At 37.0% G+C, this 23698-nt stretch overlaps 1 protein-coding gene across 3 annotated transcripts in view; it reads left to right on the top strand.

Annotated features, from left to right (window-relative positions):
- LOC150081781 (opioid-binding protein/cell adhesion molecule homolog) overlaps positions 1–23698 on the top strand; it is a 718769-nt gene that overhangs the window by 359241 nt on the left and 335830 nt on the right. For all 3 annotated transcript variants that reach the window (XM_090379651.1, XM_090379650.1, XM_090379652.1), the window contains exon 4: positions 8712–8855. In XM_090379651.1, coding sequence (XP_090235777.1) covers positions 8712–8855 — 144 coding nt within the window. The remainder of the gene's footprint in view (positions 1–8711; positions 8856–23698) is intronic.

Here is a 23698-nt window from a genome sequence, read left to right as displayed (position 1 = left end):
TGTTCGCGCACCAGTCAGCATATCGTTTGCTATGCCACTTGTCAATCAGTATATCGTTCTCGACTTTGCTCCAGACCGATAACACCTACTGTATGTTTACCGAGCAGCACTAGAGAGCCGTATCAGGAAACTAATTTTCTGCTTAAGTTATCCGACATTTCTCGTCGTTCTCGTGTTGGCTTTCTTTCCCTTCGCCACTTTAATCAATAGGTATTTAAAATTAGATATAACATGTAGAGACTGGCCTTGCAACTGCCCTCACAGCCAAGCAATAATCCATAGCCAAAGCACTCATGTCTACCACCACACCCAGATGATGACATTTCAATCTGACAGGATAGCTGTAACCAGCACCCCTGAAAGATACCCAGGTTGGACATAACCAAATTGATGACTGGGCTCCCCACCCCCAAGAGTGCCCCAGTCATCAATACACTATACACTGTTTTCAAGAATTCCAGAATTAGAGGTCATAAATTCAAATTACAGGGCTTGAGGTTTAGATTAGGTTTTAGGAAGTTTTTTTTAGCCAGCAAGTCATTGACTGCTGGAGCAAGTTGCCCTTGCAGGTAGTTGAGGCTGACAATTTGAAAAAAATTCAGAGATCAACTGGATTTTTTTATTTTTATTTTCAACCTGTGTGAGGAGAGAAAGCATATAATTTGTTTTATTATCTACTTGGTTGCGTTTTTTTTTTTTTTTTTGCCAGTGCAGCAAAAGCCTGTGACTTCCTTACACTATATGACAAATAGTATTACTATTACCAACATCTCCTAAATCCATCACAGCTGGGTACCCACACTGTCCATTAAGGCGATTTGTACTGAATCCTTTTTTTTTTTTTTTTTATGTAAACCCCAAACACAAGAGGTATTAGAATCCTATAGTACTTAGTACCGTGCTTGGGTTGGAGGTTGAGAAGATATTTGTTGACATTACACTTGAACTTCTGTACACTGTAATTTTCAAGAAATACGTATGAAGGAAGGTTGTTCCAGAAACCGGCAGTTGAATGAATAAACAAAGAAGATGAAAAGTTGGTTCTGTGAGTTTGAAGTTGGACAGTAAATGGATGTTGGCTGGTGGCGGCACATGTTCGGACTGTTTTGAAAGAGAGAGTGGGAATTATAGAAGCCAATTCAGAAGAACAGAGCCCAAGGAAATATCTGTAGAAGAGGCATGCAGCAGAAACAGTACATCTGTGAGACAGTGAGTGGAGAGACTCTGTTAGAGAAGAATCATTAATTAACATAACTGCCCTCTTCTGAACGGAATCAAGAAGCCTGAGAGAGGTTCTGGTGGCACATCCCCAGATGTGGGTACAATATTCCATGGTAGGGCAGATTTGCGATTTGTACAGAGTGAACAGCTGTTTGGAAGAAAAGTAACGCTGAGAGCGAAAGAGAAAACCAAGTTTTTTAGATTCAGAGGAAGCAATATTTGTAATGTGCTTTTGCCAAGAGAGATTAGAAGTCAGGGTAATCTCCAAAAGAGATATATCATTTTGCCTAGAAATCGGAAGTGTCACCAAAGATAAGCATAGGAGCAGAAGCATCCTTTTTGCGAGATATAAGACAAGACTGAGTTTTAGAAGGATTGAAATCAACTGTTGTCTTTGCCCCACTGGGGAATTACCTGGAGATCGGCATTTAAGAAACTGGTAGCAGATTTTTGAGAAGTTGAAGCTGATTGAGCAGGACAAGGTTTCTCAAAATAGAAAGCGGAATGCAATGTGCTATCATTGGAAAAACTATGGATAGGATTTCCAGTCAATGGAAGAAGAAGATCATTAATATACAAGAGGAAAAGAGTGGGGAAAAGAACTGAACCTTGAGGAATACCGGCATTAGTGGAGAAGTTAGAAGACAGAGAGCCATCTACCATCACCCTCAGTAAGCGATCAGAGAGAAAACTGGATAACCAATTACAAAAAACAGTTGGCAAATCATAAGATGGAAGCTTGTTTAGAAGACCGTTATGCCAAACACGATCGAAAGCCTTTGAGATGTCAAGAGCAACTGCTTGTATTTCACTGAACTTTTCCATTGAATTAGTCCATAAATGGGTAACATAAGCCAGAATATCTCCAGTGGATCGACACTGACGGAATCCATACTGGTGATCGTTGATCAGACGGAAGGTTTCTAGGTAGTTTAAGAGTTGGCGGTTAATTGATTTCTCCATTACTTTAGAAAGAGTAGAAGTAATTGCAATGGGACAATAATTCGATGGGAGGGATTTGTCATCCTCTTTAGGAACTGGCTGGATATGAGCAAATTTCCAAGCAGAAGGAAAAACACCTTTGGAATAAAAAAGTGAAAAATGGAGCCTAGGGGCTCACATCTGCTGAGTATGGGCTTGGCACATCCAGGGTCCTGAGATGAATATCGTCATTCTTCTCTTTCTTGGTGATTCCTTTCTATTTCTGTCTGACTCTTGCTCTCTCTCTCTCTCTCTCTCTCTCTCTCTCTCTCTCTCTCTCTCTCTCTCTCTCTCTCTCTCTCTCTCTCTCAGGGTAACTTGGGAATTTTTTTGGCTGGTGCAGCATAAGCCTCAGGCTTCCTTACACCATATGGCTAATAATAATAATAAGAAGAACAGGTGTAAGTTCAGGAGCACAGGTTTTGGGAACAAGTGTAGAAATACCATCAGGACCTGGAGCTTTCTTAGCATCAAGATTCGTCAAAATTCTTCTGACATCCTTTTGACGGAAGACCAGAGGCATTGAATGGAATGTGTTGGGAATGGTGGGAGGTGTTTTACCAAGATCATTATTAATACACGAGTTGGAAGAAAAATTGGATGCCAGCAGGTCAGCTTTATCCTTGGCTGAAGTGACAACAGACAACATCTGGTTTGGACAGAGGTGGGAGCAGAGGTGGGCAAAAATTGCAGCCAATAGCTTTGGCAAGAGACCAGAATGATCTACCATTAGGGCAAGAAGCAAGTTTTCTATCCTTAGCCTGTTCAAACTCTAGTTTGGACTGATTAATAACTGCTTTACAATTGTCGCGAGCTTTGGTGTAGGCAGAAAATGAAACTGAAGAATTAGAAACAAGCAATTACGATATGCAACATTCTTCTCTTGAACAGCCTTAGCACATTTATTTGAAAATCAAGGTTTAGATAAAGGATGAGATTTTAAGGCGGAGTGTGGAATAAAGAATTCTATTCCAAAAGAATAGTTTCACTGACATGATCTGGGCAAATGTTGACATAAGAAGTTTTGAAACAGTAATCCGACGAAGGAAAAGAAGAAAAGAAATCACGCAGGTCATCCCATTTTGCATCCTTGTAATACCAAACAATATGAGGTTGGGAACAGCCGTGAGATAAAGGCTCCATTGGAGAAGAGAAAATCACCAAGTTGTGATCTGAGGTGCCTAAAGAATCTCTCACTTCGACCGTGTACTTAGAAGGGTTATTTTTGAGAAAAAGATTAAGCCTGTTGGCTGTATGGTTAGGATTGTCTGGTATTCTTGTTGGTAAATGAACAATCTGTGCAAAGTCATTAGTAATTGCCAAAGCCTCAGCATCTCGACCAGCTGGGTCAGTGTAACTAGAAAATGGAAGCCAGCTGGAGTTGTAAACATTAAAATCATCAAGGAAAATTACCTCACTGTTAGGAAAGTTGGACTGGAGAAAGTCAAGTTGGAAAGAGAGGAAGTCAAAGAGCTCCAAGTGATTAGTGGAGTTGGGAGAACAGTAGAGACAACAGATGAATTTGACACAATGAGGTAGAGAGATTTAAGCCAGAGAAGATCGAAAAGAGGAGATTCCAAATTACCAAGTTTCTGACAGGGAATATCAGAATGGACATATGCACAAGTACCACCTTTGAGGTGAAAGGAATCAGATCGAATAATTTGGGCAAATGAGATGAGCAGTAGTTGAATCAACCGATAACTGAGATTCTGTCAGAAAAAGTACATGGGATTTGGCAGACTGCAAGTGGAAATGGACATCATTGAGATTAGAATTGAGACCATGTATATTTGTGAAATGAACTAGGAAGTGTTTGGGAGGTTTAGATTTTTTTCAAATATAAGCTTACTCTGTTAGTTTGACAATTCATGGTGTATTCAATAGTAAAAAAAAAAGTAGGGAACAAATGCTGTATGAAGTAATGAAATTTTTGGACATCGCGTACACATGATAAGAATATACCCAGATCCTTGACATAACGTGGCCTCGACAATGCCTTCCGCATACACACTACTTTGAATCCCTCCAGTCACTATCTGGCAGAGTAGAGGTAGCAAGGTTATACACTAGCTGATCCAGAACCCTCCTAAAGAGTTACCAATAGGATCAGTCCGGTGTACTAAATAGCGGCCAGCCTGCAAACACCGTTTTAGAGCTGTACCCTCGAAATGTAAGGAAGATTGGATCTCGCCATGATGTTCATCATAACCTCAAAAGTCATCAATCATACTGCATAATGGAAGAGGGTTGGCCGGAACTTAGCTCTGGAGACTAAACATGGGTTCCACCACTTCAAGGCGCCTCCGTAGCCAGTTGGGAAGGATTGATTAGACCGGGGTTCTTGATTAGACCGGGGTTCGAGCCCATCACCACCAAATACGGAGGATGCGGAAACTTCAGGGAATGACCACTGCATATCCCGGAGCAATATGACCTTAGTTGCCAATGCTCCTAAAAAAAAATCAAATAACAATAAATAAATAACCACCACTTCAAGCCTCCAATAAGCAAAGTGGTGGTGTTGCACCGGTTGATGAGAGTCATCTACCACCTTAAGATGCCAATTATCAAAACTATGGACACTAACAAATGGCCTGTCATGGTGCCCTTGCATATGTTCAGTGTGGTGTAAAGGACGACAAATTTATGGGATATTCAGCTACAAAACTTCTGCACATCATCTGTCGAGGAAAACATCCTGCATACTCAAGAGCATGACAGCAGAGAAAGGAGAAAAAAGAGATACAAAATCTCAAGGCAGAGCTGAATGTATCCTATCAGGGGTAAGGAAAGCAGTGAAGCCAGTAAATAGCAATAAGCCAATATATGTGGAGAAAGTTGCAGGGAAGCATTCTATTAGGATGCAAACTGAATGACTATCCCATGAAAAGAGTCATTCACTCCCATTGCACACTATTTATTCAACTTGCAAAAACCTACCCAAAAAACACAGCTACCAGTCCCATGTCAGTACCTCCTAGCACTCCACCACTACCAAATCAAAGTGGTAAAGAAAAGCCAAAAAACAAGAAGAGTCAATTGAAGTATAAGAAATAATGGATGTATAGGTTAAGAAGGTTTCAGACAGCAGAGTCCTGGAATTCTTTGCAGAAGAAAAAGAAATGTACATAGTCCAGTGGCCTTTCTTTCCAAAAAATTATAATGCTGGGACTGAGAAAAACCAAGCCCTTTGGAAGCCATGGAACAAACCCAACAAATCTAAATAATGCTACACTCAAATTCTTACAATGAAATTGCATTGTGTGGATTCTGTCAAAATAGTGATTACATCAAGGCCCTCCTGCATAACATGAGCCTGCCATCTTTTGCTTACAGGAGATGTATTTAAAGACAAATAAGAAAACTTACCTGTGTAACTGTTCAATTATTTCCGAAGACAGAGCTTGAAATGGACCCGCTCATGGAGGAGTCACCATTCTTGTGGGTAACCATTCCCCTTTTCGAGCTATGCCACTTATGATCAACATAGAAGTAGCAGCAGTCCATCTAAGAGTTGGGATCTTAACTGTTTTTTTTGCATTTGCTATCTGGGAACAGCATCCCCCCAGGCAGACCTTGATGATCTCATTAAACAGTTGCCATCCACTTTTTTATTATTAGGGGATTTAAATGGACATAGTACTCCATTAATAATAGGGGGGAAGGCCAGCACTTCATCTGTATACCTACAACTTTATGCTGCCCATCAATCTGTTTCTTCTGATTTCCTGCCTGTCTTTACCATACACAGATTCTTTAAGTGCATTACAGGCTTTATCAGTGATGATATATAATTGTCATCTAGTCCTGTCCAGTTCAGCGGAAGGTATATTTTCTTTATGAATAAACATGTGACATTCACTTCTGCTTGATTGCAAGCCACATTGGGATCGGATCAGAGATAATGATCTGGCAGATGCTGTAGCCTGGGATTTTGCTGATCTTGCAGATTTGCATGATCCCCTATACAGACTAAAGGCAAGTCTGTAATCCAAACTTGGCAGTCTGTTCTGCACAGGAACCATACAGAGAAAGTTGTCCTTGCTTGCCTCCACATAGGAGATAGTAATCTTACACATTCTTTTCTGCTGAGGATGAATGACCTTCCTGGTGTGTGAAGATTGTGACACATTTTTAACCATTAGATATATTTTAACTGAATATCCATGGTTTAGACTTTGAATGACATATATCTTTTACCATTTTCAGTCATCTGAGCCCTACACACTTACTCAGATACTCTCTTACAATAACAGGTCAGCTGGTTTATTTATTTATAATTGATAAATTTATTTAGATTTATTTAAAATGTACTGTTTTATGACATATACTTTTAATACTTATTTATGTATCATTTATACCTTTTTATTTTATTTTTAATTTTTTAAAATTTTTATAAATTTTTTTTTTTTTAATTTTTATATAGCATAGAAAACCTTTTTTATCATAGTGACTAGTTTTCATGGGTCACTATAATCTTTTATTGCCTTTTTTATCTTTTACTATTTTTATTCATTTACCAATGTTGGCACATTATAGCCTGTGTTGCTGGTGCACCAGTAAACTCCAAACCAAATGCTGCCTGAATAGTTTAATGTGAATTATAGAAAATTATAATGGATTTTGTTTCATATGTTTTATTGTTGAAAATTCATCACAAGCGGTTAACAGTGACTTTTGGTGAGGTTAAATTACTATTTTACTGTGGTCATTATTCCAGTTATGATTTTCTAGATATTCCAAAAACTAAATCTGGAATCTGTCTTGCAACCATCCTTCCTCAACTTGAATTTGTGCCCCTCATCGGGTTGTTAGGAGAATGCTTTGACACCTACCATTGCATTCCATTATAACATCATCTTGGTTGTGTTCATATTATGTAGACAAGAAGGTATTGTCAAATTTGACAAAACAAGAATTGCCAAATGTTCCCTGCATCCTAATGAATGTCCTCTAGCTGACAATTGTCTATGCCCAAAAGCTATACATCAGCACATTAGTCTTATTTGTTTAGTAGTGGAATCTGATCATTCAGTCACTACCTCTCTTATGCATCACATGACTAGTTAACAGTTTGATCTACCCTGTTGTTGGGTATATCCCATAGGGTTAACTGTTTTTGAAAGTGAAATTCTAAACAGGTCTCTAGAGAATCTACCCTATGCATTTGAGTTATGGTATAATGAAAATCATCTATAGTATTATGTTTTATGCTCATTATTAATGGACTTCTACTATAATTATTTTAAAATTTCCCTGAATCAGTTAATTGTTTTCCATTTAACAATTTGTCATGAATATTCAATAACAATTGAAAGTTTTTATAGAAATATTGATTGTTGTTAATCATGAATAATTTTGACAGGTCTTGATAACCTTAATTTTACTTTTTTTAAATTTTACTTCAGAGTTATGCACAAGCCATATCACAGCTTTTGCAAATTCTTCTTTTCAAAGAGATCAAGCAATTTATACTTTTCAATTTTTCCTCTAGTTAAATAGTTTTTGATCATTTGTACCAATTCACAGATTTTTCACTCATACTGATAGAATGTGGAATATTTAATATTGCAATTCTTAAAAAGCTAGCCTGCAATTGGCTCATATTAATGGAATGTACAAACTGGTCATATTACATTTTGAAAATTCAAATGCTTTCTTTTCTGGAATTAGTTTTTGCTTGTTGTTTTAAGTGAGGAGGACATCATACAGTCTATGCTTCCAGCCAATGAGTACACAAAAGTGCTTTTGGGGTATTTCCAAAAACTCCAAGAAATTATGGTGCAAAAGTCGAGAAATTGAACTTCATCAAGTTACACACAATGTATGTTTGAATCCCTGTGTTACCACAAAATAGGAGCAGCAGTGTATAGCACATACTTCTTGATTAGACCGGGGTTCGAGCCCGTAACCACCAAATACGGAGGATGCGGAAAGGTCAGGGAATGACCACCGCATATCCCGGAGCAATATGGCCTTAGTTGCTAATGCCCCTAAAAAACCAAATAACAAACCACAAAATACTCTACTAGTCTTTCTTCTTGTAAATCCCTTTGACTCTGGCGCCTCCGTAGCCAGGTGGGAAGGAGCAGCAGTGTGTAGCACACGCTTCTTGATTAGACCGGGGTTCAAGCCCGTCACCACCAAATACGGAGGATGCGGAAAGGTCAGGGAATGACCACTGCATATCCCGGAGCAATATGGCCTTAGTTGCTAATGCTCCTAAAAACCAAATAACAAACAAACAAACCTTTGACTCTATGTAGCCATCCCTGCCTGTAAATTAAAAAAAATATTTATTTATCCTACCAAAAGTAGACAGTGTTAGCAAAGTTAATGAACTAAGATGGTGGGGAATGCATTAATATCATTTTCTCTGTATACCACACCACACTCTTAATATTATCATAATGCATTAATATTATATTTTCTGTATTATCTAACTCCACAGTGTCTCTTATCCTTAAGCAAAACAGAAGTTATTTATATGACATGTTTATTTTCAGTGCCTCCAACTATTATTGAACCAGGTACTAATGCTGATATTTTGGTGCGAGAAGGATCAAATGTTACTGTAATATGTAGAGCTAAGGGAAATCCCATCCCCTCCATCGTATGGCAGAGAGAGAGTCAGAAGTCCTACAGTCAAGGTAGGAAGCAAACTGAACATTTGGAAAAGATACTCAGAACTTTATTATTTTTTAATGTGTTTTTCTGTATGAATATATTTAAAGATTCATTTGCCACTATGAGAAGTGGCCAATACTTTTTTTTTTTCATATTAATACGCAATACAGAACAGTCAAAAAGATTCCAGGCTTTTGTAATCTGTATCCCATCATTCCCCTCCAATCCTGTTCTACATGCATGCCTTGGTGCTATGTAGTCATCTCCAGGTATGAGCATTCTATGTGTTTGCAATTGTATTCTCATTTAGTGACCACTGATCAGTTAAAGTTGAGAGCCAACTGCATTTTATGAGATTCAGTTGTGTTCTTTCCTGCTAAAAAAGAAGCTGTTGAATTTGAGCAATATGTAAACATAACAATTTTTGTGTGTGAAGAGTCTTAATGAAACCTGGGACATGATCAGACAAACCAATTGTGATATACCCATCCCAAAGTACTCAAACCTACCCATGGTTCAGGTACTTTAAGACAATCACCGGAGGATAATTCTCATATTGAGAGGTAGGCTCATAATAAGAACGCCACTGCCTTCACCCGGGAAGTTATCAAGTAAGTATCACCAGGAAAATCGTGTTTCAGCAATTATAAGGGGTTAGGCAGGGTTGCAAAAAAGATACCGAATTTAATTTGTATATATAATAAGTCCAAGAGTATTGTAAATAAATTATCAATAGTGATATAATAGGACTAGCTGAGACATGATGTCAGCCAGAGATATGTATAGTGTGTTCATGAGGGACAGAGAGGATCAAAGAGAAGGGAGAATCATGCTTCTTATCTAAAGCTTTCAGAAAGTGATCAGACCATACCCAGAGTCAAATCTGTTTCAGATAGATATCAAGTCTGTGTGGTGCACTATGACATGCAGTAAAAGGAAGATGACAATCAGAGTATGTAAAGAACAAACATTTCTGAGGAGTATGACAAAATCTTTATAGGCAACTTGAATGGTCTGCCAAGTTTATTGCCTCATTATCAGCAACTTCAGCTTATCTCTTATGGATTGTAAATAATGGATGGACAATACATTATGAGGAAACTGATTTTTAAAATTTGTCTGCTAAACAGATTTTTGAGATTTTTTTGTCTGCTAAAAGATTTTTGATTTTTTTTTCTCACTAAAGATCCAAAGTGCACTCAGAATTTGATAGTAGTGACCACAATGTCATAAAATGGATAGTGTCCAAAGAGATTTCTGTGGTCAAAGGAAAAAGGGTGGGCTTCAGTTTCAAGGGAGTTGACAAGATTCAGGTATTTCTTGGGTTCTATTAACTGTAAAGACAGCTAAAAGCTGTTGGATGTGAGTTTGTTATGGGAAGTATTCAAGAGAGTTATCCTGAAATCTACCAATGTATTTGTTCTGCTGGAGGAGCTTTGAAAAGGAAGATGCCCGATTGGATGACCAAAGAGGTTAGGGTTTAGTTGTGCAAAAGAAAAACCCATGCTTTTATCTTTTGCATAATTAAGCAAAAAAATTGCAGGCTATTGCTAGATACTGCTGTTATGAGTATTATAAGGTTATCTAACAAAACCTACCATAGAGAGCTAAAAATGGTGACAAGAAAAAAAGAAGACAGTGAATCAGACAGACCCTTACCTGATTGAACTGGAAAAGTCATAGAAAGCCTAGCAGAAGTGGCAGGCAGTGAACCATGAGGAATCAATGACAAGGAGTCAGACTGCTGTAAATTAAGTGTATATAAATCTCAGAAAAGAATATATATGAAAAACTACTGAAGCTAAGCAAAGGTGAGATTCCAAGAGTGAATATGCCTGTTATATTGAAAAAAGTCTGCATGTGAGTACATCATGTTGATGTTGTTAAATGAGTTATCATTAGACTCAGGGATGAACTGGCGGGCTGGAGAAGTGCTAGCAGCTCCCCAATCCACAAAGGGGAGGCACAAAAGATGTGATGGGCAACTATAGACCAGTGAGAGTGATTTAATGGTGAGAAAAATCATGGAATCTGTCATGAAGGATTATAATACAGAACTTTCTTGATAGGAATGATATCCTTATTGGATCACAGCATGAAGGGGAAATCTTGCCTGACCAATCTAGTTAATTATTACCATGACATTATGTATCTTGACTTCAGTAAAGTTTTTGATATTGTTTCTCACAAAGGGCTGTTATGTAAACTGGAGTAAATCAGGATTAATGGCAAGATTCTTTATTAGGTCAGAGAGTAGTCATAAATGGACATACCTCAGAATGAATCAGTGTAGTAAGAGGTGTCCCTGAAGCCTGCCAATTATTTAAAGGTAGGAGGAGTGGTGAACAACCAGAATCTAAGAAACAGATGTCCAGGAGTTGCTTACAAGCAGGGATGGGGGGAGAAGTTGAAATTGGTTCAAGACAAAAAAGACACAGGATCACAATTCATACTGACATGAAATTCTCCATGCAGTATAAACTGACAACCAGGTAGGCATATGGTGTCTCGTCTATGATACCTTAGTAAGTAGAGAAAAAGGTATCATTTTCACTTTATATACGACAGTGGTGAGATGCATTAAGAATATTGTGTTCAAGTTTGAGAGCCACACTTGAAGAAAAACATAGAGCTTCTAGAAAAGGTTCAAAAAAGGGCAATCATGTTGGTAAGCAGTGCTAATCAATATCCATATGAAATATGGTTTTTATGGTGCAGGCTGCAAAGATTTGCAACTATAAAACTTAGGAGAAAGGGAGGGGGACCTGATTGAAGTATATGAGGACCAGAAGGGAATCACTGAAATGAACAAGGGAAGTATATTTTCACTGGTAGTAGAAACAAGAGTCACAGGGCACAAATACAGAATTTTGGGTAGTAAGAAAAAGGATGGTTCTTATGAAGTTTGCTTTCAGGTAGTGTGTTGCAGAGATTGTAACAAATTCCAGATCAAGGTAGACAATGTTCAAAGCAATATTGGATAGCCACTTTTTTGGCAGCAGGAAAGGTATGAATGATAGAAATTTTTTCACTTTTATTTTTGGCAGATGCAGAAAAAGTTGACTTCTTTGCCTTGATTTTGATTCTTTTCCCTTTTTGACTTGATTTGATTCCTTTCCCATCTCACTCTCATATACCAAAGGGTACCATAGAGTTTCTCTGTTTCCTTTCATCTTTTTTGCAAAACACCATTGTGGCCTATCATTTTCTTTTCACAAAAATAGTAAAACTGCATTAAATTGGAAATTTAAAAAAAAATTCTCTGAACTTTTTCTTCATTTCATTAACAAATATGGCCATGATAAACTTGGTTTATCATAATTGTTCAGTTAGCCATAAAACAAAGCAAATTTATTCAATAGGTTTTCATTTCCATTGAAACACGTATACTAAGACACAGGGATGATACCCTCTCTCAATTTAGAAAAATTTAAAGATTAATAAAAGAACTTAATGATATTAAAAACTAATATAATTAAAGATTTATTTTCTTTGAAAATAAATTATGCATTTTAAATTCCTAACCCACATTGCCAGTAGTTTAGAAATAAGAGCCAAAACACTGCCCTCCCTGTCAATAAATGAATAAAGGCTGCCTTCTTTGTCAATTATAATTACAAAAGACTAGAAAGAAAGAGAGAGAGAAGTGCAGAGATAATGTGTTGAAACAGGTTGATGCAGTAAAACCTAAAACTGTAAGGTGTTTTTTATTCCTATGGGAGAAAAAAAGAAAGCAAAGAAGAATAATTAATGCAAGTATTAGCATGATCCATTGAAGTGTTATTATATCAAATATTTAATATACTCATAGTCAAGGATGGGCCCAAGTAGGGACTAAAGGAACTATAACTCCATCTCACCCCATGCCATAATCAAAATAATGTGAATTTTTTTTACTGCTGCATAATGATTAAAGCTTAATTATTTCCCAGAATGTTGCTTTCATCCCCCCCTTTAGAAAATCATGGAACTGCCCCTGCTCACAGCAGAGGCTGCATGACTTCATAAGTAAATTGCAGGTGCAGTTTGGTAGTCAATGACTTTCTACCATAAATTCCTAAGACCAAAGCATATTTCCTTGCAGCAGTCAGAACTATAATTTAAAAAAAAAAAAAAAAAAACTTAAATATATTTGTATTTTAAGAGCCAGTTCATCATAATGTCCACCCATGGTCCAAGTGGTTAGTATACATAGCCACAAACAAGTAAGGTGGCTGTGGTTTAAGCCCATATGACAAAATATGCATATCCCAGTGTGAACTGTGGTGCTGGAAACCTGGCTGCCGTAACAGTTAATTTTGTTTGCAGTCATAATGAATAAGTAAATTCTAGTAGCCTCAGCTGTATCAAGAATAAATGGAAATTTATTTATCCAGTAATTTATTTATTCAGAGAACAAGTTTTTATTGTGCTCAACTGAATTAAATCAGTTTTGAAAGGGGGGGAAAAAGTAACACACAAAGTTTCCATACTTCTCAATATTACTGAAGGTAAAGCAATAAGTATTTTGCAGATCAGTTCTATCATTTTCAATGTGAGGACCCTGCCAGTCATTAAAAAGAATTATGTACGGTAGTCTTTGGTCGGGAAACTGAAACATGCACAAGAATAAATCAATTTATCAAAGTTCGCCCATGAAATATATCACATTATCCGAGAGTCATTCTTAGCATTTTAATAATTCCACATAGCATTTCAGTGTCAGAAAATATTCAACCAGGTGAAAATAAAAACTGAATTCAGATCTCTTTCTGGTGCAATATTGAAAATGCAAATGCTCTTGATAGCCAAGTCTGAACAGCAGCCCTATCATTATAGGCAGTGGTGAGCTATAGTGGGCTTACAAGAGCCCATTGTTATTTTTTTTGAAAATTTGCAAGCCCATTGTTGAAATGATCATTTATTTTACAAATGAAATCCTGAATGCAATTATTGAGTATCCACAGCCGAAACTATGGTGGGGCGAGCGGGGTCCCCATTCCCAGCATTTTAATGGCGCAATCAATCGGCTATGTATTTTAAAATTGCTTCGTTTTTGATTTAATTACAGTCGGACCTCTGTTTAATGAACTTCTTTATAGCGAATTTTTTTGATTTCCCCTTGGTAAATACATATACCAAGTTTCCGTTGAACGAAGAAAATTTCCATGTAACGAACGGATTAGGAGAGACAACTGTGTATGCATTGTTCTCACCTCTGGCCTTTAGGCAATTTAGGTAATTAGAAAGTGCGAATGAAAGGAGTTACCATTTCACAATGTTAGTGGTGTCCATAAAACCTATGCAGTCACATACCAAGAAGTTGCGCTAGTCAATATGCTTTCCATAGCCAGTCAGAGGATTAAGAAGATTCTCGACACGGATTATAGCCTCTGGTCAACCTGTGTTGTGATCCCCCTTTACTCCGACAAATGGGCATATGTTTTTCGGAGAAGTGAGTGATCCATGCCTTCCAGTAAATTCTCTTGTCTGGTCACAGTAGCTGAATATCTGTGTGATTCTGACATTTTGCATAGTATTCAAAGAATTAGTGACAGTAGCAACATAGACTAGGGGGATTGAGACAACTAGGATATTATATAAACTTTACGAAGATGAAAAATGTTGGCAGATTTTGAAACTTTGCCAAGCCTTTCACTGTGTAGAAAATGTTCTAAAATATAATGGCATACAGGCAATAATAAAAAAAAAAAAAAAACTGTATCACCAATCTCCAAAAAACTAGCACGAATTAAGGATAATTGCTAAAGAACTTGATGTGGAAACTATATAAAGATCGGTTTGTGTGTTCAGGCCACAATGAGCAGCTTGTAGCTTGCGGAAGGCAATTGTGGGTTGGAGGAATTATCCCGCTTTGTGAAAATCAGAAGTTAAATATTCCGGATTATTAAATTGACTTTTAAATTTGGAATTTCTTAACCATTTAGCACTAATGATCAACATTCTGCAGGAGCTCTCTTACCTTTCAGAATCTTTACAGAATCACAATGGTAAAAGCATATAAATTAATTATTCAAAATATCAATGCTATTGCTAATTTGAAAAATCCTGAAGGAAATTATGAAGCTAAAATTGAGAGCATGTTGAAGTGGAAAGAATTTGAAGGAATCAAAATCGAAAGTAAAAAAATTACCTCGTGACAAGTTATTAAATGCATTGTTTTATCCTTAAAGGATAAGTTATTAATGCAACAGGGTGATTTTAAATTAAATAAAGAAAATAACGATACCATTGAAAGAAATTTTAAACATATGCTACCCGAAATCGTGGAATATGAAAGAACTTTCGTCTCGGTGGCAAGACGGTGAAAACTGAATAAGAAATTTAAGTTTTCTGATAAAATATGAAATAAAATTTAATGATTTTAGAGATTTTGTCGAAGACAGTTTATCTTTAGAATCGAGTGAAATTACCTTTTCAATTAAGAAAGCCAGAAAATATCTTTGAAATTGTTGCGATTAGCAGTGCTGAATCTGAGTGAGCTTTCAGCATAATGAATAATATTGTGATATTAAACACATTGCAGATTATGATGACCATACATCTAAATGGAAAACTATTGCTTCATTTTGATCCGGATTGTTACGTCAAATCATTCCTCTGTAATCATTGCTCAGCTATTGAGCAAAGCAGAAGATCGACAATCAAATATTAATAAAGAAGTAAATTCTATGTGGCAATTTTTAGAATAAATTTTTCTTGAATATTTGTGAAATAATTTTTTTTTTTCATGTAATCTGATTTTTTGTGTACTTTTTCTAGAAAGTTTGTTTTTTTATATTGTGGAATGTTTTGTGATAGTTTTTATGTTATTGTGATATAGGAAATATTTCATGTTATTTTTTATTCACAATATTAAAATAAATTTTATCATGAAAAAAATGTATCCATTATATTTCCCTAGTTGTTTAAAAAAAGACGAATAAAAAAGTTGCATGTGTGCTAAGCACGCATGGTAGATGGTTTATGCAAAACATCCTTTGCGTATCTTTTAGGTATTTTGATTTGTATAATTCGATTATGAAATAAGAGCTTTTTTATTGTAAATATTTTATTGATCATTCACAGATTTTCATAATTTCTGGAAGACAGGATACAATGGATTTATGATAACTAAAGTAAGAGATGTATACTTGCAAGTGCAACGTATCTAAATATCTCTGTAAAATAGCACCGATTGATGTACCGATTTTGAAGTTGAAGCGACATACGCAGCTGTTAGGGGAATTTAACAATGGAATGTAACAAATGCGAGACTAAAAAAGAGAATTGTTGATAGATATTTGTATTGTTGCAATCACACTTACTGCAGTAGTAACTTCAGGAAGCATGATTGTGACGTCATACTATTCAAAAATTCTAAAAAGTTGGAACTCCAGACACTGTTGTATCCAGTTATCATCATAAGGCAAGGCATGACGACCAGGTTTTTAAGTTTTTTAGATAGATCTAGGAACGTTTTACACATTCATTTATACACATATTTAAGGGGGTAATAAGCCGCATCTGTCCACCTCGCTAAATCCGCCCCAACTCAAGATATCATACCGGTCACGAAAAATGCGTCACGTGCTCTAATCAAACTACTAGTAGCACGAGCATGGGAAGTGCCTCTAGTGGAAGCCGCGGATGACATCACTTCCGTGACCAATCAAATTTATTCAGTAGAAAGTCGGAAAAACTGCGAGCCCATTGTTAAAATATTCACAGCTCACCACTGATTATAGGAAAATCTTTGACTCAACATTTCTGAAGATGTGCAATGTTTACTACAATAGCTTTATTGAAGTAGTCACAATTAGTTTATTTATAACAGACAATCCAAACATAAATCCAAAGACAGAGAAATTTCAGGTAAGCTTAACTGATAAACTTCCTATGGCTGTATTTTAATATAAAGTGTGTTGTGTGAAATTTCATTTTTGTGAACTTTAAAAAATACCTCCTGCTTTCCTGAAAAATCTCATGCTTTTCTCCTGTTTTTTGGAAGAGCTGCGCTTTTTTTTTTTTTTTTTTTTCTTTTCCAAAAACCCTTCTGTTTTATGCCTATTTTGGTCAAATTCCTTCTATTTTATGCCTGTTTTGACCAGAAAACCTGTTTTTCTCCCGTATACAAATATCTTCAATTTTTTGAAAAGTCAGCTATGTTTGCATCATTTAGCCTTTATAATATTAATTCTAATTCTAAAAATCATTAGCATTGCTTCATCAAAGAAGAGCCACTTTCAGCAAACTTCTAATTTTTAGGACAGTGTCAGGAACCGCCTTTGCTTATTATGCTCATAAATATTTCTTTTCCCAATTTAGGAAATATTTATCATAAGTGACTTAGCTGAGGAAGGAAAAAAAATAGGGAATCTGAAAAATTAAGTGAATCACTTTTCAAAAAATTCTGGTTCTGCTCAAGGTTCAGCACATCTCATCTTAAGTTGTAGGGTTTTGGTTTGGTTGCCACACTAGTTAAGACAGCCAGTTTGACCACTCTAAACTTGCTGTCAATTTGCTTGCAACTTGATATCTATGCAAAGGAGGTCATGTTATTGTGCAGGCCTCACATTGCACAACAGGATGTGCTGCAGTTTTGCAGAATGGTGACAGTGCATTTCCTTTACGAAACATATTACTGAGTGTGCTTTAAGCTGTAGTAAAAAAATATACTTATCCCTATTTTTCTACAAATTTCAAGATAAAGTTGAAAAATATTAGAGATAACTGTATTTCATTGCAACAGCTTATTGCCCATTTTACAGACAGATTTCCATCTGGCTAGTTTATTGGTAACTAGACATCCCATTTTTTCCAGGACACATTACTGATTTTCAGCATTTTGTTTTGGTGTTCTGAAAAACATTGTCAGGACATAGGAATATATCATAGCCGGGTGGGCAAAGTGCCTACCTTACAACCCAAAGGTCGCGGGTTCAAATCCCGCCTCAGGCTTGGATCAAAGTACTGCGAAAACCTTGGGAGGTGCATTATGGCCACAGAAGCCGATGCGGCAATAACTACAAAAAAAAAAAAAAAGAATATATCATATTTTAATATTTTCAGGAACCTTATGATTAAATATGAATAAAAAGTAATGCTTTCAATGTACTAAATGTTGTCTATTGTCTTTGTTTCTTATTAATTTTTCATGAAAATGATTTAAATGGCCTCTTCCCATATGACAGAAGAGTGCAATCATGGCAGTGACAAGACAAGTCTCTATTTGATGAATGAATGAATCTCCATAGGGCTTCAAATATATCTCCATTTTTGCTTTGTGACTATTTCAGTATTCTTCTGGGCATATTACACACATTGTAATAATGTAATAGGCTGGTGACATTTCAGTATTCTTCTGAGCATATTACACACATTGTAATATTGTAATAGGCTGGTGACATTTCAGTTTCATCTGTTAGAGAGTTGTGTGCAGTGATTAAGCAAGCATTATTTCAGAACACTTAGTAGTTAAAGTCTTACAACATTTCTAGATTATACTGCTTTAATACTGTCGTTGAGGTTGAAACATGGCCAGTTAACTGAAATTGAAGGTGTAAAAACTTTTATTATTCCAATTCTTGGTGTCAACATCAATTCTTCCACAGTATCATTATCAAAAGCCAACTTATCATTAATTTAGAACACTGATACATACTAAGTACATACTCATAAATTATTTTATTAAAATATCTTCAGTGTAGATTACAGATTTAATTTAAAAACTTACTGGTATTTTTTTATTTTTAAATTAATCAATTTAGGATAAAATGTGAAAAACATGATGCTGTTGCAGAGAAGAATACAGGAAGCAATAGAGTTTCATTAAAAAAAGGCTGGGATGCAAAAGAAGCAGAGTGTGGTTTATGTAATTGTTATATAAATATGGGCCGTGGAGGGAAATCAAACATTAAGCAGCATATATCATCACAAAAACATTACCAGTTACTTCAATAAGAAAGATTCTGCTGAGGAAGACAGTGTCATGATTAGTGAAATTACCTCAGCTTATCCTATACTAAAGCAGCAATCATCCTTCATTCTGCCATTTGTAATAACAGAATATTTTGTAAAATAATTTCTGATTCTAGCATAGCAAAACTTTTTTTCCATGGAAGGACTAAAATAGTGGTATTAATTAAAGCCACTAGTACTCCATTTTGCCTTAAGGAAGTTTTGAGGGACTTAAAAGATGCTTTTTTTTACGGTATATCTGCTGATGCCAGCAACAATAAGGCAGAAAAAAAATTGTTTCACTGGTAGCGTATTACGTTTCTAGGTAGGCTGAAATTAAATTACTGAAAATTGAGTTTGCCTAATGAAACATCAGAAACATTAGCACATTTTGTAGTTGATATATCATCAGCACAAGGTATTGACTTAAAGAGATGTATTGGTTTTGGAGCAGAATATACAAACACAAATTTTGGTGATTGAGTTGTAAAAGAAAAAACAATGTGTTAAAAAACCTGAGAAATCGATGTTGATATTCAAGAGTTTGGTTGTTCTGCTGATATTTTACATAATGCTATTCAGTGTGGACTAGGGAGATTATCATGTGATGAAGTTCTTGTTATATAGGTATTTTCAAAGTTCTTGATATAGGTATTTTCCTATTTTTTTTAACTTTACTGTATAAGAACAGAACGTCTGAAAGAATTTTGTTCATTTAGCATTAGCATTAGTAGATGCATAAGATGCAAGAAAGCAAGCTTATGCAGCATCAGCCAAAAAAAAAAAAAAAAATATTCCACTTCACCCCTCCGTTCATTCGAAATACCTGTCCAGCTGAGCCTTAAATTTATTTAGGCTATCAACTTCCACAACAACGGATGGAAGTCTGTTCCACCAACCAACTACCTGCTGGCTAAAGGCAAATTTCCGCACATCTATCCTACATCTGTCTTTCCTCAATTTGAATTTATGCCCTCTCAGGTGATTATTCTGAGCAAGAGGAAGAATCCCATCAGCATTGAGCATGCTCAAACCATTCAAGGCTTTATACACCTCTATCAGATTACCTCGCAGGTGCCTAGTCGCCAGACACTGTAATTTGCAAAACTTAAGCCTTTCTTCGTAAGAGCAACCCCTTTGTTCCATACACTAATCTTGTTGCCCTTCTCTGTACTCATTCCAGCAGCTCTACATCCTTCTTGAAATGAGGCCTTCAGACCTGTATGCAGTACTCAAGGTGTGGCCTGACCATTGCCTTATACAAGGGAATAATCACCTCCTTATCCATGCTAGAAAAATTCCTGTATATCATTGACAAGACACCATGAGCTACTCTTGCAGCCCGTCTGCACTGTCAGAGAACTTCATATCTACCTGCACAATTACCCCCAGGTCCTTTTCATTCTCTACCACTGTCAGTATAGTACCACAGAGTTCATATGTTGCTCTGGGGTGGCTGTTTCCCATACGTAGTACTTTACATTTGTCAATGTTGAACTTCATTTGCCACCTATCAGCCCATCTGCTCAACCTTTCCAGATCTTGTTGCAGCAGCATAGCATCAGTAGTGTCCTTAACAACCTTGCCAACCTTTGTATCATCTGCAAACTTGGACATTAAGCTTGATATACCATCATCAATATTATTTATAAATACAGAAAACAGTAATGGACCCAACACTGAACCCTGAGGGACTCCACTAATAACATTAGTCCACGATGAGCAGTGTCCATTGATTACCACTCTCTATCTTCTCCCCCTCAACCACCCCTTTATTCATAGCAGCAATTTGCCTCCAATGCCACACTGCTCCAATTTGTGCAGCAGTCTTCCATGTGCAACAGTATCAAAAACCTTTCTAAGATCCAATGCATCCAGTTCTTTTGTGACTGTATCATAGTATCGAATCAATTGGTCAGGCAAGACTTCTTCCCCTTAACAAAACCATGTCCGAGCTATAACTGAAGTCTTGTCTAGATGATCCTGCAGTGCTTCTTTAACCAGTGTCTCCATTAATTTTCCTGGAACAGAAGTAGTAGTAGTAGTGGCAGTAGTAGTGGCACATGATGCAAGAAAGCAAGTGTAGGAGCTTATGCAGCATCAGCCAAAAAAAAAAAAAAAAAAAAATCACACCATTCCCTCCAAATGCCTGTCCAGTTCCTCCTTAAATTTATTTAACCTATCAACTTCCACAACGACAGATGGAAGTTTGTTCCAGCAATTAACCACCCGCTGGCTAAAGGCAAATTTCCGCACATCTATTCTACATCTGTCTTTTCTTAATTTGAATTTATGCCCCCTTAGGTTCGTAATCTGAACAAGTGGAAGGATCCCATCAGAATTCAGCGTGCTCAACCCATTCAACACCTTATAGACCTCAATCAGATCACCGCGCAGGTGCCTAGTCTCCAGCCACTGCAATTTGCAGAACTTAAGCCTCTCTTGGTAAGAGGATCCATTCATTCCCCTCACCAATCTTGTTGCCCTTACTGTACACGCTCAAGTAAATCTACATCCTTCCTAAAATGAGGCCTCCAGACCTGTACGCAGTACTCAAGGCGTGGCCTGACCATTGCCTTATACAGAGGGACAATCACCTCCTTTTCCCTGCTAGCAAAATTCCTATATATCATTGACAAAACCCCATGACCTGCCCTGGCAGCCTGTCTGCATTGCTCAGAAAACTTCATATCTGACTGCACAATTACTCCCAGGTCTTTTTCATTTTCTACCACCTTAAGTGTAGTACCATACAGTTGGTACGTTTCTCTGGGGTTACTTCTACCCATATGCAGTACTTTGCATTTGTCAAGGTTAAACTTCAGTTGCCACTTCTTAGCCCATCTGCCCAAATTATCTAGATCCTGTTGCAGTAGCACACTGCCATTACCGTCATTAACAACCCTGCCAACCTTTGTGTCATCTGCAAACTTCGACATTAAGCCTGATATACCTTCATCAATATCATTGATAAATACACAAAACAACAGTGGACCCAACACCGAACCCTGTGGGACTCCACTAATAACATTAGTCCACGAAGAGCAGCACCCATTGATTACCACCCTCTGTCTTCTCCCACTTAACCATCCTTTTATCCATTGTAGCAACTTACCCTTAATACCATTCTGCTTCAATTTGTACAGTAGTCTTCCATGCGCAACAGTGTCAAACGCTTTCCTGAAATCCAAGTATATGATATCAAAATTATTTTTTGCATCCAGTTCCTTTGTGACAGAAGTTAAATTCACATGTCTATCATTACTTGTGTCAGCCTTTGATCCATCCTCCTTTGTGAATTGGGGTCACATTTGCACATCTCCAGTCTATGGGTACCTCCCCTGAGTCCAAGGAAGCTCTCATAATTATGGCTAAGGGTTTGCTTACTTCCTTTGCTGCCTTCTTTAATACAACTGGATAGATCCCATCCATCCAGAGAATGAAAGGGACCTGGGGGTGGGTGTGCAGGCAGATATGAAGTTTTCTGAGCAGTGCAGATGGGCTGCAAGAGTAGCTCATGGTGTATTGTCGATGATATATAGGAATTTTTCTAGCAGAGATGAGGAGGTGATTATTCCATTGTATAAGGCAATGGTCAGACCACACCTAGAGTACTGTATACAGGTCTGGAGGCCTCATTTCAAGAAGGATGTAGAGATGCTGGAACAAGTACAGAGAAGGGCAACAAGATTAGTGAATGGAACAAAGGGGTGCTCTTATGAAGAAAGGCTTAAGTTTTGCAAATTACAGAGTCTGGAGACTAGGCACCGGCGAGGTGATCTGATAGAGGTGTATAAAGGCTTGAATGGTTTGAGCATGCTCAATGCTGATGGGATTCTTCCTCTTGCTCAGAATAATCACCTGAGAGGGCATAAATTCAAATTGAGAAAAGACAGATGTAGGATAAATGTGAGGAAATTTGTATTTAGCCAGCGGGTGGTTGGTTGGTGGAATAAACTTCCATCCCTTGTCGTGGAAGTTGATAGCCTAAATAAATTTAAGGTCAGCTGGACGGGTATTTCGAACAAACTGAGGGGTGAGTGGTTATTTTTTATTTATTTATTTTTTTTTTTTTATTATTTTTTTTTTTTTTTTTAGCTGATGCTGCATAAGCTTGCTTTCTTGCATCAAATGGCGCTACTAATGCTAATACTAATCCTGGGTGCCTTTTTTATTTTTATCCTCAACAATTTTCCCTCCACTTTCCTCTCAGTTATTACAAAATCATCTAGCTCACTGTCAGAGTTTACTTCAACTCTGGCATTCCCCTTCCTGAATAACTCCTCATGTGTGAATGTCGATGCAAAATATTCATTTAGTTTGTTAGCTACCTGAGCAGGATCATCAACAGTTGAACCATCGATATCAAGTGGACCAATCTGATTCATCCCCTTCCTTCTAGAGTTTACATAAGTAAAGAACTTTTTGCTGTTTTTCTTTGCATCCCTTGCCAAAGATTTCTCGTAATCTGCCTTCGCCTGCCTAACCTCCTTTGTAACTTATTTACAGATCAACTTGTATCTATCATAGGCTTCTGTGTCACATGTTAATTTATATGTATCCCATGCATTTTCTTCTCTGCCATATGTCTCATTAGTTCATCTGACATCCATTTAGGCCTAAACCTTGAACAATATTTCTTAGTTGGTATGTAAAGCCTAATAGCTTCCAAGATCAGTTCTTTGAATGCTTCCCATTTTGAATTTGCTGTTGGTAACATCATCAGTTGGTCCCACTGTATAGAACTTAATTACTGTCTCAGACCATCATAGTCGCCTTTGTGAAAGCAATAACCCTTCCCTTTACCCCTGATGGTAGTTACCTCTTTGAGTAAATCCCACTTCAGCACACTGTGATCACTGCCACCTAGTGGTTCCTCTATCCACAGATTCTTAATGCATGAAGAATCACTACTGATAATCAAATC

The sequence above is a fragment of the Mastigoproctus giganteus genome, chromosome 8, assembly GCF_048544385.1.
Source record: "Mastigoproctus giganteus isolate SK-2022 chromosome 8, ASM4854438v1, whole genome shotgun sequence".
NCBI lineage: Eukaryota > Metazoa > Arthropoda > Arachnida > Uropygi > Thelyphonidae > Mastigoproctus > Mastigoproctus giganteus.
The sequence above is the reverse complement of the archived record's forward strand: the minus strand, read 5'-3'. Positions and strand labels throughout refer to the sequence as shown.